At 39.4% G+C, this 13,460-nt stretch overlaps 3 protein-coding genes across 6 annotated transcripts in view; all 3 read right to left on the bottom strand.

Annotated features, from left to right (window-relative positions):
* Nucleotides 1-251: 251 nt before the first annotated feature.
* On the bottom strand, nt 252-4,760 carry cd302 (CD302 molecule). Of its 2 annotated transcripts, none has more exons than XM_058082331.1 (6): nt 4,593-4,760; nt 3,393-3,518; nt 2,715-2,825; nt 2,262-2,444; nt 1,252-1,269; nt 252-1,157 (listed from the first exon to the last, which is right to left on the bottom strand). In XM_058082331.1, the coding sequence occupies exons 1-6, from the start codon at nt 4,684-4,686 to the stop codon at nt 952-954; spliced, it is 738 nt and encodes a 245-aa protein (XP_057938314.1). In that variant the 5' UTR covers nt 4,687-4,760; the 3' UTR covers nt 252-951. The 2 variants fall into 2 exon arrangements, with proteins under 2 accessions (XP_057938314.1, XP_057938313.1); XM_058082330.1 differs by having other exon boundaries at nt 253-1,157; nt 1,252-1,272.
* Nucleotides 4,761-5,257: 497 nt separating this feature from the next.
* Nucleotides 5,258-8,176, bottom strand: LOC131136061 (ly6/PLAUR domain-containing protein 1-like). The gene is made up of 3 exons (XM_058082547.1): nt 7,983-8,176; nt 7,194-7,325; nt 5,258-6,172 (listed from the first exon to the last, which is right to left on the bottom strand). The coding sequence occupies exons 1-3, from the start codon at nt 8,029-8,031 to the stop codon at nt 5,937-5,939; spliced, it is 417 nt and encodes a 138-aa protein (XP_057938530.1). The 5' UTR covers nt 8,032-8,176; the 3' UTR covers nt 5,258-5,936.
* Nucleotides 8,177-9,583: 1,407 nt separating this feature from the next.
* Nucleotides 9,584-13,460, bottom strand: part of LOC131135579 (nck-associated protein 5-like) — a 31,502-nt gene continuing 27,625 nt past the window's right edge. For 2 of the 3 annotated variants that reach the window (XM_058081640.1, XM_058081641.1), the window contains 2 exons: nt 13,074-13,169; nt 9,584-12,161 (listed from right to left, as the gene is read on the bottom strand). In XM_058081640.1, the coding sequence (XP_057937623.1) occupies nt 12,160-12,161; nt 13,074-13,169 (98 nt within the window). In that variant the 3' untranslated portion in view covers nt 9,584-12,159. Of the gene's footprint in view, nt 12,162-13,073; nt 13,170-13,460 lie in introns of those variants that run through there. The other variant, XM_058081644.1, reaches the window with a different exon arrangement.

The following is a 13,460-nucleotide window of genomic DNA, read 5'->3' as shown; positions in this document are numbered from 1 at the left end:
ATAGATGACATCAAATATGAACAGTAAATTGCACAAATAATTTTAATAATTTTGAATAAATAATAATAATTTAAAGTTTTGCGTGTGGGCAGGTAGAGGGGCTTATTTGGCATTGAGCAGTCTGATGGCCAGGGCGAAGTAGCTGTCTCTAAACCTGGTTGTTCTACAGCGAATGCTGTTTTCCATGTTGTTTCTGTTTCACAAAAATTTTATGTACACATTACTAAATCCTCTGACCAATACTAGTTGTAAAAAATGCACACAAGCCCATCTTAGAGTTCCTTTATTATGAAGATGCAGGGCACAGATTGTACTAGAAATGTGCAGCCAGCATTATTCTAAAACATCCTGATTATCAATAACACTTTTTACGTCTCTGCTGTAATGAACACACATTTTTTTATTCTAATATAGAAATGTAACAAAGTTAATAATCTTTTTATTTCTGCTAAATACAATTTTCAGTTTTTGATTTAAAAAGAACACAACAACAGTAAATGGAAGACAGTTTGATTGATGTGCAAAATACGAAAGCGAAAGGCATTTAGCAAAAGTTCCGCCTTTTTCACTAATAAAAAGCAATGTCTTCTTGGACGATGGGTCATTTGTTTTTTGAAAACAACACATCTTAGTAACAGAAAGCTAACGATATTGTAACAAAAGCAACAAATCAAAAATCCAATGCTTTCGAGCCCTTCTTTTTCTACAGTCCAGAAATGTGTACATACAGAAAATCATATCACCAAATGTAAATACTGAGCAATAATAGCGATCCAGCCAAGATTAGTAACCAAGACCAAGATTAGACTAAGGAAATTAAATGCACACAACGCAACACTCGCTAGAGAAGTGTATACTATTAGTTTGGATGTTCCAAATTGTGGCTTATCTTACATTCTGAGTCAAACATTTGGCACTGTATATTTTCTGTGGATGGAAGAAAACCTTCTCCTACGGTCCGCTGTCCATCTCCTCAGCCTCCACCAGGCAGGACCGGTCCGAGTCCGGGACTCTGAACGGAGGATGGTACTCGAAGGCCGTGACGACAGTGGAGCCCAGACTGTGGTGCCTCTGGTGCAGGAACCAGATGACGGCGGAGACGGCAACAATGGCAATCACGCTGAGAATGACCAGTGCTGACAGCAGTGCGCTGGGTTCTGATGGGAGACAATGAACAATGCAAGGAAATGAGCGAGTCATTAAAATAGTATAAAAGTGTGCGGGGGGAAGGGAGGAAGGGGGGGTACTTACTCGTCTTGATTTCCACTGCTTCTGAAAAAAACACAAAATACATGTCAGTCAAACACAGAAAGAGAATATGATTCTATATATGTCAGCGAGGTGAATAATTAATAAGTGTGAATGGGTGTTTATGTATGTATATGTGCCGTGTGATTGGCAGGTGAACCGTCCAGGGTATGTAGGGTAGGGGCTGCAAGTGTGTCATACTTTCCCATGTGCATGCCGCTCGACCTCCATCCAAGGTTTTAGATTTTAGATGGCGAGTGCGGCGTGCGACTCGACTTCACGTAAGGTTGTCGTATGTTTTTCACGTCACAGGACGTACGTGTGGGCTTCGTATGAGGCGAGATTACAAGATGTGCGTACTGGCTTCCTACGGCAACAACGGCTAGCTTGGCTAAAGCAGGAGGTGCATTAATGCACCTATGCCAGAATTAGCTAGCTCACTATGTCGGCACGCTATTCCACCGTGCATCCACGGAGAACCACTGTGTACAGCTGGAGGGGTACGCCACCCAAATGAGTACCACAATGTGGACACCAGGAAGTGAGTCCAAACTCTGCCTTCTGTCGCCGGTAAAGGAGTTGGGTTGCATTGTGGAGGTGTTTATGCAGCTTTTAAGACTCGCATTGCATAACACAGTGGTACGGAAGTAAAGTAGTGTGCAGTGTTCCACTCCCACTCACCTGCACAGCAAATACTTTACATTCGCATTATGTCCCCCAGCTGACCTGGGAGCAGCAAGATACAGTATATACCACTGCATGTACATTGAAATATTGGTTGTTTTACTCAGCTGTCTGTGTTAAACTTGTAGTTGTTTACAATGAATGCATCAGTGCAATTACTGCTATTACAACATGTGCAACATATACTTGTTAATAAACGTCCATGTGGTCAAATACAGCTATATTTTCCTTTCCACTTTCTCATGCACTACGAACCAATATTAAAGTTACAAAAATGAGTACAATTGGACCCGAGCGGTTCCACCATTTAAAGGAAAAGTAACACGTACTCTGAGCCGTCTCACAGATCACTCCATTCTCCAGGTCATCGGAGCAGCTGACCGTTTCCCACTTTCCCGTGTCACTGTGTAGCGCCACACATGTATCCATGGGCACCAGATCGGATTGAGACGATCCGCTTTCCCAGTTAGTGAATCTCACCAGATCCTCACCGAACCACGTCATGTTTTCACCTGGTAAGAGTTATTTTGCATCAGCACAAATCCTACCAGACTCCACCAAAAATCATTGATATGCATTTTTCACTTCCTAATACGCTTCTATTATTGTAGCAACAAAAAAAAGGGCAGGATTTCCTGAAGTTGTGTCAGGATGCGATGCTCAATTTAACGTCCAAGCAAATTAGAATACAGGTCAACATATTACAACTTTCTCAGTGAATAAGCACACCAGAATATGAAATATATTAAATATTATAACCCTGAGGGTCACATGACACGTACTGTTTGTGTCGTAATACATCCCCAGCCACACGTTGACTTGGCCTTTCCACACCTCTGGGCTATATTTGACAACAAAGTCATTCTCCTCAGCAGTCTGGAGGGTCAGCAGCTCTGTAAAGAAATACATGCAGTCACTGGTCAAGTGTACACATGTCTTAATAAAAGCAGAATTTTATATATACACATATACTTACACATACTATATATATACACACATATATTTCTATATGATTTCTTGATTTTGCATGTTTGTCACGTAAATGTTAGTAATAATATTAGTCAATGACAACTGAATAAAAGGCCTGCAGTTCTTTAGATGTTCTTGTGGGGTCTTTTGTGACTTCCTGGATGAGTCATTGCTGCGCTCTAGGGGGAATTTTGGTTGACGGCCACTCCTGGGAAGGTTCACCACTGTTCACGATTGGTGGATAATGGCTCTCACTGTGGTTTGCTAGAGTCCCAAAGCTTTAGAAATGGCTTTAGAAGTTATTCCCGACTGATAGAGATTGATTCGTTTTAGTTAAGCTAGGTTTTATTGGGGGAATAAATTTTTTCCACACAGGGCCATGTCGGTTTAATTTTTTTTAGTGTTATTTAAAAACTGCATTCTGTGTTCACACACACACAGTGTAGTACCTAACATTTTTCTCATGTGACATATGTTTTTTATTGACATACCATGGTTGTGGCAGAGGCTTTTCGCCCTCTGAAAAGTATACACTTTGAGTTTGTCTTCTTCTCCATGGACAAAGTGGTAGCATCTGTCCTTGAAGGGCACCCAGGTGCGTCCATCTGCTGGGCAGTCTGTGTAAAAGTATCATAAAACAATAATTATGTACATCTCAAGTCAAGGATTTGTTTGGAATAGTATGCAAATCATTGAGGAACCACAGCACCTTCTGGAAACTAAACTATAGTTCCTATATATTTAAGTTTTGTCTTCAAATTTCCAGATTGGCATGGTAACGTGCCATATATGTGCTTTTTGCATGAATTTGATGTTTCCTTTAGCAAACAATACATGCAGCAATGGGTTGGTTATGTATTTGTCATTTGTCATTCATTCCTAACTGGTAGGCCATGTATGTTAATGTACCTGGACTTTAAGGTGATTTAACAGGATTTCAGCTAAATTAATACCTAAATTGTTGACAACTTTATGTAGTATGTCCTTTAAGTACATACTCTACGTCTATTTAAGAGGAATGCGACTTTTAAAGTGGTTTAATCTGAGTTTATGCCACATTAACAGGAATTCTGCAACAGTTAATCTGAAGGAGTTTATAAATGATAAATACTTGCTCCAACAATCGTGTGCTGCAGATTTAATAGGTCATTTGCTCATCAAAAATACATTGTGGAATATTTCTATCCGCACATTTATTTGTGAATAATTTAAAATGGCAAAATAAGTAAACAAAACCCAAATCTACTATTGCTTGTTGTTAAAATCTTTGCCTTTTTGTCCCAAAGTCCTCATCTGTACCGAGTTTGTAAACAAAAACTGACGTATACAGTATATATTCGACAATAAACATTAATAAATATATCGATTCGATACCGCTACTACCCTAGTATCCTAATACAGATATCTGGATCGTTCCGCCCACCTCTACTTTACCAATCGATAACTAGTTATGTGCGGAGGCTACTGATAATCCCTGCAAGTACTGCATGGAAACTGAAATGATTTGTTCTACATAGTAGACGACGGAGTTTCTTTTTCGGAGTTTAAAAATCACATTATGAAGTTATTTGGACAAACTCCAAACAGGGAAGTGAAAAATACAACAAGAGGCCCAAATAACGTCACACCACACAAACTGTTTGCGAGCATTGTATTATATTGAAGCAGATAGGAGCTAAATTCGTCCTTACCTCCCGTTAAAGCAGCCTGGAGTTGGAGGAGAAGCACAAACAAGCAGCATGTCTGTGACAGAGAACGACGACCACTTTTCTGCAGCGACTCCATGATGACAGCCAACAACCACGAAAATCACCGAAGTCACACTCGTTTTCTCTCCGGGCTGTTTCGGCTGAGTTAGCCCCGCCCACCAGGATGTTTCCAACATGGCAACAAGCCTCACAACGTTCCATGATATTGCTGTGACACGCCGAATGTTAACATGTAAACAATAATGCTAATACTTGCTAATGTATTTGAAAATGGGACAATGCAGGCCAAATTGCAACATTATCCAACTTGAGGGAAACATGAAATGAAATTTGATTGCATCGATGTGTTTGGACTTATTTCAATACATGGAAATTATATATATATTCATAACTTACAAATAAATTCACGTTACATTTGTTTACTGAAGCTAGTACAAACAAACACGCTAACGGGGAAATTGCCAATGATGCATTCAAAGCCCAACTAAAGGCTGGGAAATGTGGAGAGCAACGTCTCACGTTGCTTGTGTGTGTAACCGAGCAGGTTAAGATTGCCTCCAATGGTGTTGAAGCGCAGTGGGAACAAAAGCACGGGAGGAGGAATGCGGGAGACACGTTTATTTTCGTCTCTCGTCTCTTCACTCATTTATAACAAGCTACCTAAACATACCCACTTCCGGCCTTCAAAATAACAGCACATCCTGTGGGGGGTACCAAAGTAAGGTCGTCACATAAATAGCTTACATGTGTATTTGACTTTGGTGAACTGCAAATAAATACTAGATGTACTGTATATGTGTGTATTAATACTGTCAGAGTTGTATTCATTTCCCAGAACTGTATTTATTATCATTATATAGCTCTACATACCAGTGAACCGGAAACAGAAGTTGAATCCACTTGTCGGCTCGCGATGGGAAACTTGATTTCTTTTACTGACTCGAGTTTTTATGAGTCACTGGATTGCTGAAGTGAATCGGGTACGCGATTCACTCGAGTCACTCATCAGTCAACAACATTAATCCAGTTCCTAGTTAACATATGAATGAGTAATAGCGCAACACCGAAAACAAATATAAAAGAAATTAGGAGATTAAAAGAACTGGAATAAAATGACAACATTATGTGAAAACCTATTAATTAAAATGAATTAAAATGATTAAAATACAGTAGAGATAAAATGATGCATCCTCAGAAATGACTCTCCTTTATAAATATTTTACAGTGCAGTTTTTCTTCACATTTTAAAGCAAACTGTGAAAAAAAAGATGAAAAGCTTCCTATTTAAATTTTCACATGTAAGTTTTCCACTATTGGTACAGTTCATTAAAAGCTGAAGGCAAGTAGCATGAAGAAGAAAATAAAAACAGTGAGATGTGGCGTGGTCAAGGTAATAGCGGCGGATGGTTGGGCTCGTTTCTTTGGGCGTGGTCCGTTACACAGTGATGTGTTGCAGCATGTGATGCACACTGAGTTCATCTTGCCGGTGCAGAACTGCTGGTAGCCAGAAGAAGCGATGAGACAGGCTCCTGAGGAGGCGCAGGATTTGCGGTAGCGTATCCCTGAAAATATCATCATCATCATCAAGACCACCAATAAAAAACAAAAGAGAAACAAGCTTAAACAAACAAACATTTAAGTAAACAAAACGCAACACCGACAGAAAAGCATGTGACTTAATCAATCAGGGGAAAATTCAAGGAATTTGGAGCGTCAACTTCAAAATGAAGAAGCCAAAGTATTTGTTAAATACACCAAGGAAATGGGACAAATGTTAAAGAGCATGTCATAACTTCAAAGAAAGATACAGTGTGAAAGAATACATTCAACATAACGCACACATAAATGCACAGCCTAAAGTGTCAAAATATATTTACTACGGAAAAGGACCCCTTCTCCTATGATTTCAGATCAACATTTTCAATAAAAGCTCCATTCATTCATTAATTCATTTTCTACCACTTATCCTCACGAGGGTCGGGGGGGGTGCTGGAGCCTATCTCAGCTGTCTTTGGGCAAGAGGCGGGTTTACACTGATCGCCAGCCAATCACAGGGCACATATAGACAAACAACCATTCACACTCACATTCATACCTATGGACAATTTGGAGTCGCCAATTAACCTAGTATGTTTTTGGAATGTGGGAGGAAACCGGAGTACCCGGAGAAAACCCACGCATGCACGGGGAGAACATGCAAACCCCACACAGTGATAGCCGAGGGTGGGATTGAACTCGGGTCTCCTAGCTGTGAGGTCTGTGCGCTAACCACTTGACCGCCGTGCAGCCCAAATTCAGCTCCAGAATCCCCAAAACTCAAAATGGTATGAATGCGAGTGTGAATGGTTGTTTGTCTATATGTGCCCTGTGATTGGCTGGCCACCAGTCCAGAAAATGAATGGATGGATGTCGCATTCAACCATGAAACAGCCTAATTTTGTTTTTAATATATTTTTGATAATATATAATAGTATAAAACAGTAGTAAAATATATAATAGTAAAAAACGAGCATAATAATAAATCACGTTCAATAAACAATCCATTCTATTTCTCAGAAAACAAGAAGATGTAGTGTAACTTACCATCTTCCTTCACTAGAACTTCATTCTGACACATGTCCTGCACGTTGACGGTACAGTTGACGATGAATTGTGGTGAAGAGCAGTCGCTGGTTAACTCCTCACACTGGTAGCACTGGATTTGCAGAGACAAGCCTGCAACACACACATCTATATTAGAACCTCATTATCTTCACTTTCGTATGCTGTTGCACTTGGTATCTTCATTAGAAGTTATCCAATAATCCATCAAATATTTCCATGAATGCAACTTGTGATGGTGCCTGGTTTTGCACCATATCTTTCCATTTTTAATCTTCATTGTCAAAAGGAGAATTAGCTGGTTGACTATTTTTTTGTCTAATAATCATCAAGTTTGTTTTTTTGATGGTAGAAAATGGATGGATTGATTAAAATACGTACTTGTGTTTTATATTTTGAACTTTATTAATTTTACTCTGTAATTTGAGTAATCTTTTACTTTTAAATGTCAGTGAAAAATATATAAAAATACATGCACTACAAAAATACATACATACATTGTTGACTGCAGACTTTTATACAGAATAATATATAATGTAAGTAGATGTAAGTTCACAAATATTAAATAAATATGAAATTTTCTACTTGTAGTTTTACCTTGAATATTTCAATAATATATGACCAAATGAAACAACTGTATTAAGGATATATTGTGTACCAATTAAAAGAAGCACTCAGTGCTCTGCCCAACATTATTTTATTTTAACATTATTTTGTTTTTAAGCTACAATAAACACAAAGACTGGAAGGAAGAAAAACTTTCATCCGTACCTGACTGGAAGAAGACCAGAAGCAAAGTTAAGACTGTGAAGATCCGCATCGTCTCGTCATGTGCTCGGACTGGAGGGAAAGATGCTGAGTGCAGGCAGACATAATGCGTCTGACACTGACTGTCACTAACACTCTCTATATACTGTATGCACTCCCTCTATGTACTCCATAAATATATATATATATAAACACTCTATGTACGTATACACTGTCTTCTCTGACATCAGATGACTCTCTCTCTCTGTTTTGACTCCACGGTCTCTCGTTTTTCTCACTCTCTTTCAGTGTGTGTGTGTGATAACTGAGAATTGAATGTTAATGTGAAAGTAGTTGCACAGAAAATGAAAGTCCATGAGGAATAATCTGGCATCTTTCTGGTGTGCACGCAGAGTTTATGAATGATGTTAATTGCTGATTGCATCGACTTAACTCATTGCTTCCATCCTGAAGGTATTTGCTCATTTTTGCTAGCTAAAGATAAAAGCTAAAACAAACATATAGTCTCACAAATACAGACAAAAGTAAGATACTAATACACGCATCCACACAAAAAAGGACTAACGTGACAACAGACAGTTAAGGTGGAAACATCGGGTACGCATAAGATAGCTTTCTTAGCAACGAAGGAAAAGCAGAATGTTCCTGACGTCTTGATGCCCCTGCTAACAAACGAAAAGAAGCGGTTCAAGCAAGGGCAGTGGCGAAAGCTGATTGGTCCAGGACTCTAGCCTCTTACACAATCTTGAGTGTATAAAAGGCCGAGCAGGGAAAGGAAGGGTGCTTTTTTTGCAGCTGCGCTGTAAATAAGACCCGCTTACTTGTAGGCATACAGGGACTGCAGATAAGACCGGATGTCTGTATTAGGTATTATTGTCAGGAATAAATTATATGGTTCTCATTCTATGATTTGGTTCTTTGAGATTCCTTTGTCCTCTATTTGAAACCCAATTAGAGTCCCCCGACAGGTTTGTCCGTTACTAGCTGTGCCAGTGATAGTGCTTTGATATGAACGGGGGACCCTGTCTCAACTCAGGTCGTTGCTGTGGCATATGGCGAAGGCCAGTGTTGATGTTCCAGCTTGCAGAAAATAAGGTCAGGGGTTTAGGTTAGTCTTTTATATTGAAGAGAAGCAGTGCTTTGGTGTTTGAAACCCATTCACACAGCACTTCACCATCCGGTGACGTGTAGCTTCAGCCACAGAAGCCACCTGCATGTTACATCTCTAACATCGACAATCGACCTAATCGATTGCTGAGGCAAGCAGGCAATTCCCTTTAAAAGAACATTACGCAATATATTCAAGGTTAAAAACATTATTTAAAAATCCATTATTTTATATGGTAACATAAAAAATACAGTATGCAATGAATATAATCCATCAGTCTGCATGAAAGGAGGTTAAAGTGTGGTATTGCCTTTATTTCCTTTGATAAAATTTGCCTTTTACATTTATTCCATTAGATTAAAAAAAGAAAAGTCAAATTAATGAAAAAAATGCATTCTTTATTTTTTTCATGACCAAAAAACAAGAAATATTAAATGTAAATGATTTTCAGTTATTAAGGTAACAGTTACACAAAATCACTGTGGTAATTGGACTATTTAAAAAAAAAAAAAAAAGACAAGGAAAATGACTGTAACGGTGAGTAACTGTGCAACGGTAGAATACACCAATCAGTGATGTGTGTGTAAATACCATGTTATAAAAATACAATATGCTTGTAAGGGTCACGCTTGTCATTATTTAAGACATGTTGACATTTGACAACAATAAAGATGCCAAGGTCCATCCACCCGTATCAGTGTTACCATTAAAAAAAGTGCCTCACATTTACAAGACCTGGGCATTGCTATTAGTATAAAGAGCACTGCTAATACTCTAATTAACATGCATATAGTAGTTGGAAACACATATGTCTAATGCTACAGTTGAAATCATATGAAAATGTTACATCTTTTTATAGGAATATGGCTCCATAGTCACACAATTGATATGTTCTTTTGCATTTCTGTAAATGTATTTAGCTCAGTGTTCAGAAACGGAATATGAGAAAACATTGCAAAGCTGCTACAATTAGGAAATACCGTATGCGGGAATGTAATAGTAACACCAAAATATCACTAGTATACATCATGAAGTAAGAATCTATCTTGCATAAGCACAACAAAGAAATGAATGAGGTAAATACCGAGAGTAGTGACATGATGCATGAACGTGTGCTCAAATGGACGTTTACTCCACAGCATCCATCGGAGACAATTAAAAGTCTTGTCCCTGAGCGAGTAAAATCAAGTCTACGAGATTCCGTGCACAACTCAAGGGGGTTGTCTCGATGTCATAACCGTGGAATAACTCTTCAACCCAAAACACAATGGACAGATGTGCATTTCACCTAAGACACGTGCACTTGATGTTATACATTGTGGCGTCAAGTCAAAGTCGTTGCATTTGTGAGTGACAGTTACACGATATGTAATACACGGTATGTGATAGAAAACCTGCAGTAAAAGTCATCAGGAGGTGAGATTCATATGGTGCCACCTCCACACCACAGATCATGCAGATTAGGACAATACAACTATATAAAGAGTGCCATGATTGTCAACTTACAGACATATTTTTTATTTACAGAAAACGTGTTAATAATAATGGAAAATGTCAGGTATTGAATAATATTTCTCTAAGTTCGTAACTACTAACCAGATTCAATCAGTTTGTGGTTTTAAGTATACTGACGATGTGGTAAGCATGCCTGCAACCACACTACGTCTGTGTGGAGTTTGCATGTTCTCCCAAAAACATGCATAATTTGCAAATTTATTGTGAAAATTGTGCATGGAACCAGTCCAGGGTGTACCCCGCCTCTCGCCTGAAGACAGCTGGGATAGGCTCCAGCACCCCCGCGACCCTCGTGAGGAAAAGCGGTAGAAAATGAATGAATGAATGAATGAAATTGTGCATGGGAATGAATGCTTGTTTGGATATATGCGTCCTATGATTGACAGGCAACCAGTCCAGGGTGGACTCCTCCTCTCACCCAAAGTCAGAACCAAATGTGCAAACTTTTTTTTTTTTTTGGTCCGGACTACGGTACCAAACAATATGAGTGAGCACAGTTTAATGTTGGCACAGTAATAACTACATAAATAGCAATAGTGGTTCTATTGTCCAGATGTTTGAACAGAAATGCACCATGTGACTTAGCAGTGTGTGTATCGTCACACAAGCACCCATTCATTGTTCTTTTGACATGTATGTATCCGTCTCATATCTACAAGCATCATGCATCCTACAGACCCGTGCCAGTCCATGCATCACAACACGTGTAATCCATGCCTGAAGTTACAGTAGATGTTTTCATAGCTTGTAGTTGTCCATATGGTCATTTTGTTTTTTAACCATAAATACAACTATTATGTGTAAAGAATTGGAAAGGATACGGTGATGAGGTTCTCCAGTCTTGAAAAGATTGATATGATGACAACACGGGAAAGACAGCTGACGGAGGAGGAAGTGGATTTGACAATAAATGGTAATGGGGTTTGATATAGCACTTGAAGCTACGAAAGGGGCTTTCACACCTTCTCTGTACAAGCGTTCACCTGTTTCTTAACATTAAGTGTCATTAACTCATAACCTGGAAAAAAAAAACAAAAAAAAACATGAGAATAAAAAAACAAGTATATGCTTAAGACTTAAAAAACAATGTCATGTAACCATGTCCTTAGTGTAGGGTTATTTAACTGGCGGCCTGTGGGCCAAATCCTAACCGGGAAGACATCAGACCGGTCCGCAAGTCAAGTTCAAAATTTAGGAGCACCTAACAACATTTGCAGCTGATTCCTAAAATCACTAAGTATCATAAACAGTAGAAGATCTCTGATTGGTGGTTTTCTCAGGAGGTCCTAAGAACTTTGTCTATAGCCTGCTTGAGAGGATTAGAACCAGCGCGTCCTTGATTCCGTCTCATAGCTACATGGAATTGTTTGCATTAGACAAGAGAGGCGTGTGTAACTGAACAACCATAATCAGCCGTGAAGCCAATCAAAATGTTTGAGGTGTCAATCTGAAACATTCAATATCAAGTTGCATGATGTCCACACGAGTCCAAACAGGAAGTGTTTTCAAATGCTGATCCCAGCTGATTCACGTCTTACTTTTAATGGACTTCACAAACTCTGAAAGGGAAGAACAAGGTGAGATTAGAAAACGTGAAAACAAAACCCTATAAGAGCAGTAGCCAAAAAAAGGGGGGGGGGGGGGGGGGGTACTGAAGATACTAGCTTTCCAAATTGTTGTTAGCAACAGCTGTTTGTATGTGTTTTTGTATGTGATGGATGCTGTGGGACTGTCTTGGTTGTCTTCAACATTGCATAGAAGTTGGGATCAGTACATCAGCTTGATGGTCTCCCTTTTCAAGAGGGTGACTGGAGGGTCTCTAACAAGGACAAGAAGATCACACTTCTCCACAAGAAAGTCTATTCCTGAGTGTTGGAGACAAGAGTATGACCGTATGGAACACTGGACAAGGTGCACCCTTGTAAGGTTACTGGACAGTGGGGACTTTGGGGCGCTGCAGGAGTATGAGGTTTGTGGCAAGCTACTTGGTTCTTGTACAACTGGAGGTGAGGACCTCGGTTATCCTGGAGGGATCTAGGTCTGATGCCACTGAGACCTCCCAGGTAAGGAAATGGGCAAACTATGCCTTTTTGTATTCTCCCTGTATTTCTTTTGGCACTTCTTGCTGACACTTTATTACAGTCCAAGTTCAGAGACCTCTTTTCTGAGAACATCCTGTTTCTACCTTCATGGTTCTGCCTGCCATCCTGACTCTGGGACCTGTGGTCCATATATGGTACAAATGTTGCGGTACACTATTCCTGCTACCTGGTAATGTTGCTCCATGTATTACCAGCATCTTATACTCTGAGGTCCTGATTTATTGAGAGAGTGTTTAGGACCTGTTCTTGGGCTACCATGAAAATGCTTTGGGGTGGTCTTTCATTCCAGCTCAGACCACCGAGGCGGGCAAGAAAAGAATAAAGACACACACTCAGACCAATATAACTATAACAGGTTTTGTGCCTTACAGTTGGCAAGCCGAAGTCGAGTCTGCTCTTTCTGCTGGTTCTGCGGGGCTCTTGTTTTTGTTTTGATATATGTCAGCTTCTTTGGCTCCATTCCACCTGGAAAAAATAGACACATATATATTTCATATACACACATTTAATAACCCAATATTTATTATTTTTTTCCCCCTGGAATGTATAGTCTCATTATGGGAAATTAATGTTATATCCATTTTGTGTCACACTTCTGAGCTCCTGCTCCATAAGCCACTAATCATCACGCATGAGGGGGCATGAAATATGTGAACATGTGATGTGTCATGTTTTTTATAATGTTGCATATGGTGATTTCCATGGCTGGAGCATGACGACTCCACCAGGAAGACATTCCACTAAAGTAACGGCAGA

The sequence above is a fragment of the Doryrhamphus excisus genome, chromosome 9 (genome assembly GCF_030265055.1).
Source record: "Doryrhamphus excisus isolate RoL2022-K1 chromosome 9, RoL_Dexc_1.0, whole genome shotgun sequence".
Classification (NCBI taxonomy): domain Eukaryota; kingdom Metazoa; phylum Chordata; class Actinopteri; order Syngnathiformes; family Syngnathidae; genus Doryrhamphus; species Doryrhamphus excisus.
This window is presented reverse-complemented; position numbering and strand designations above follow the sequence as displayed.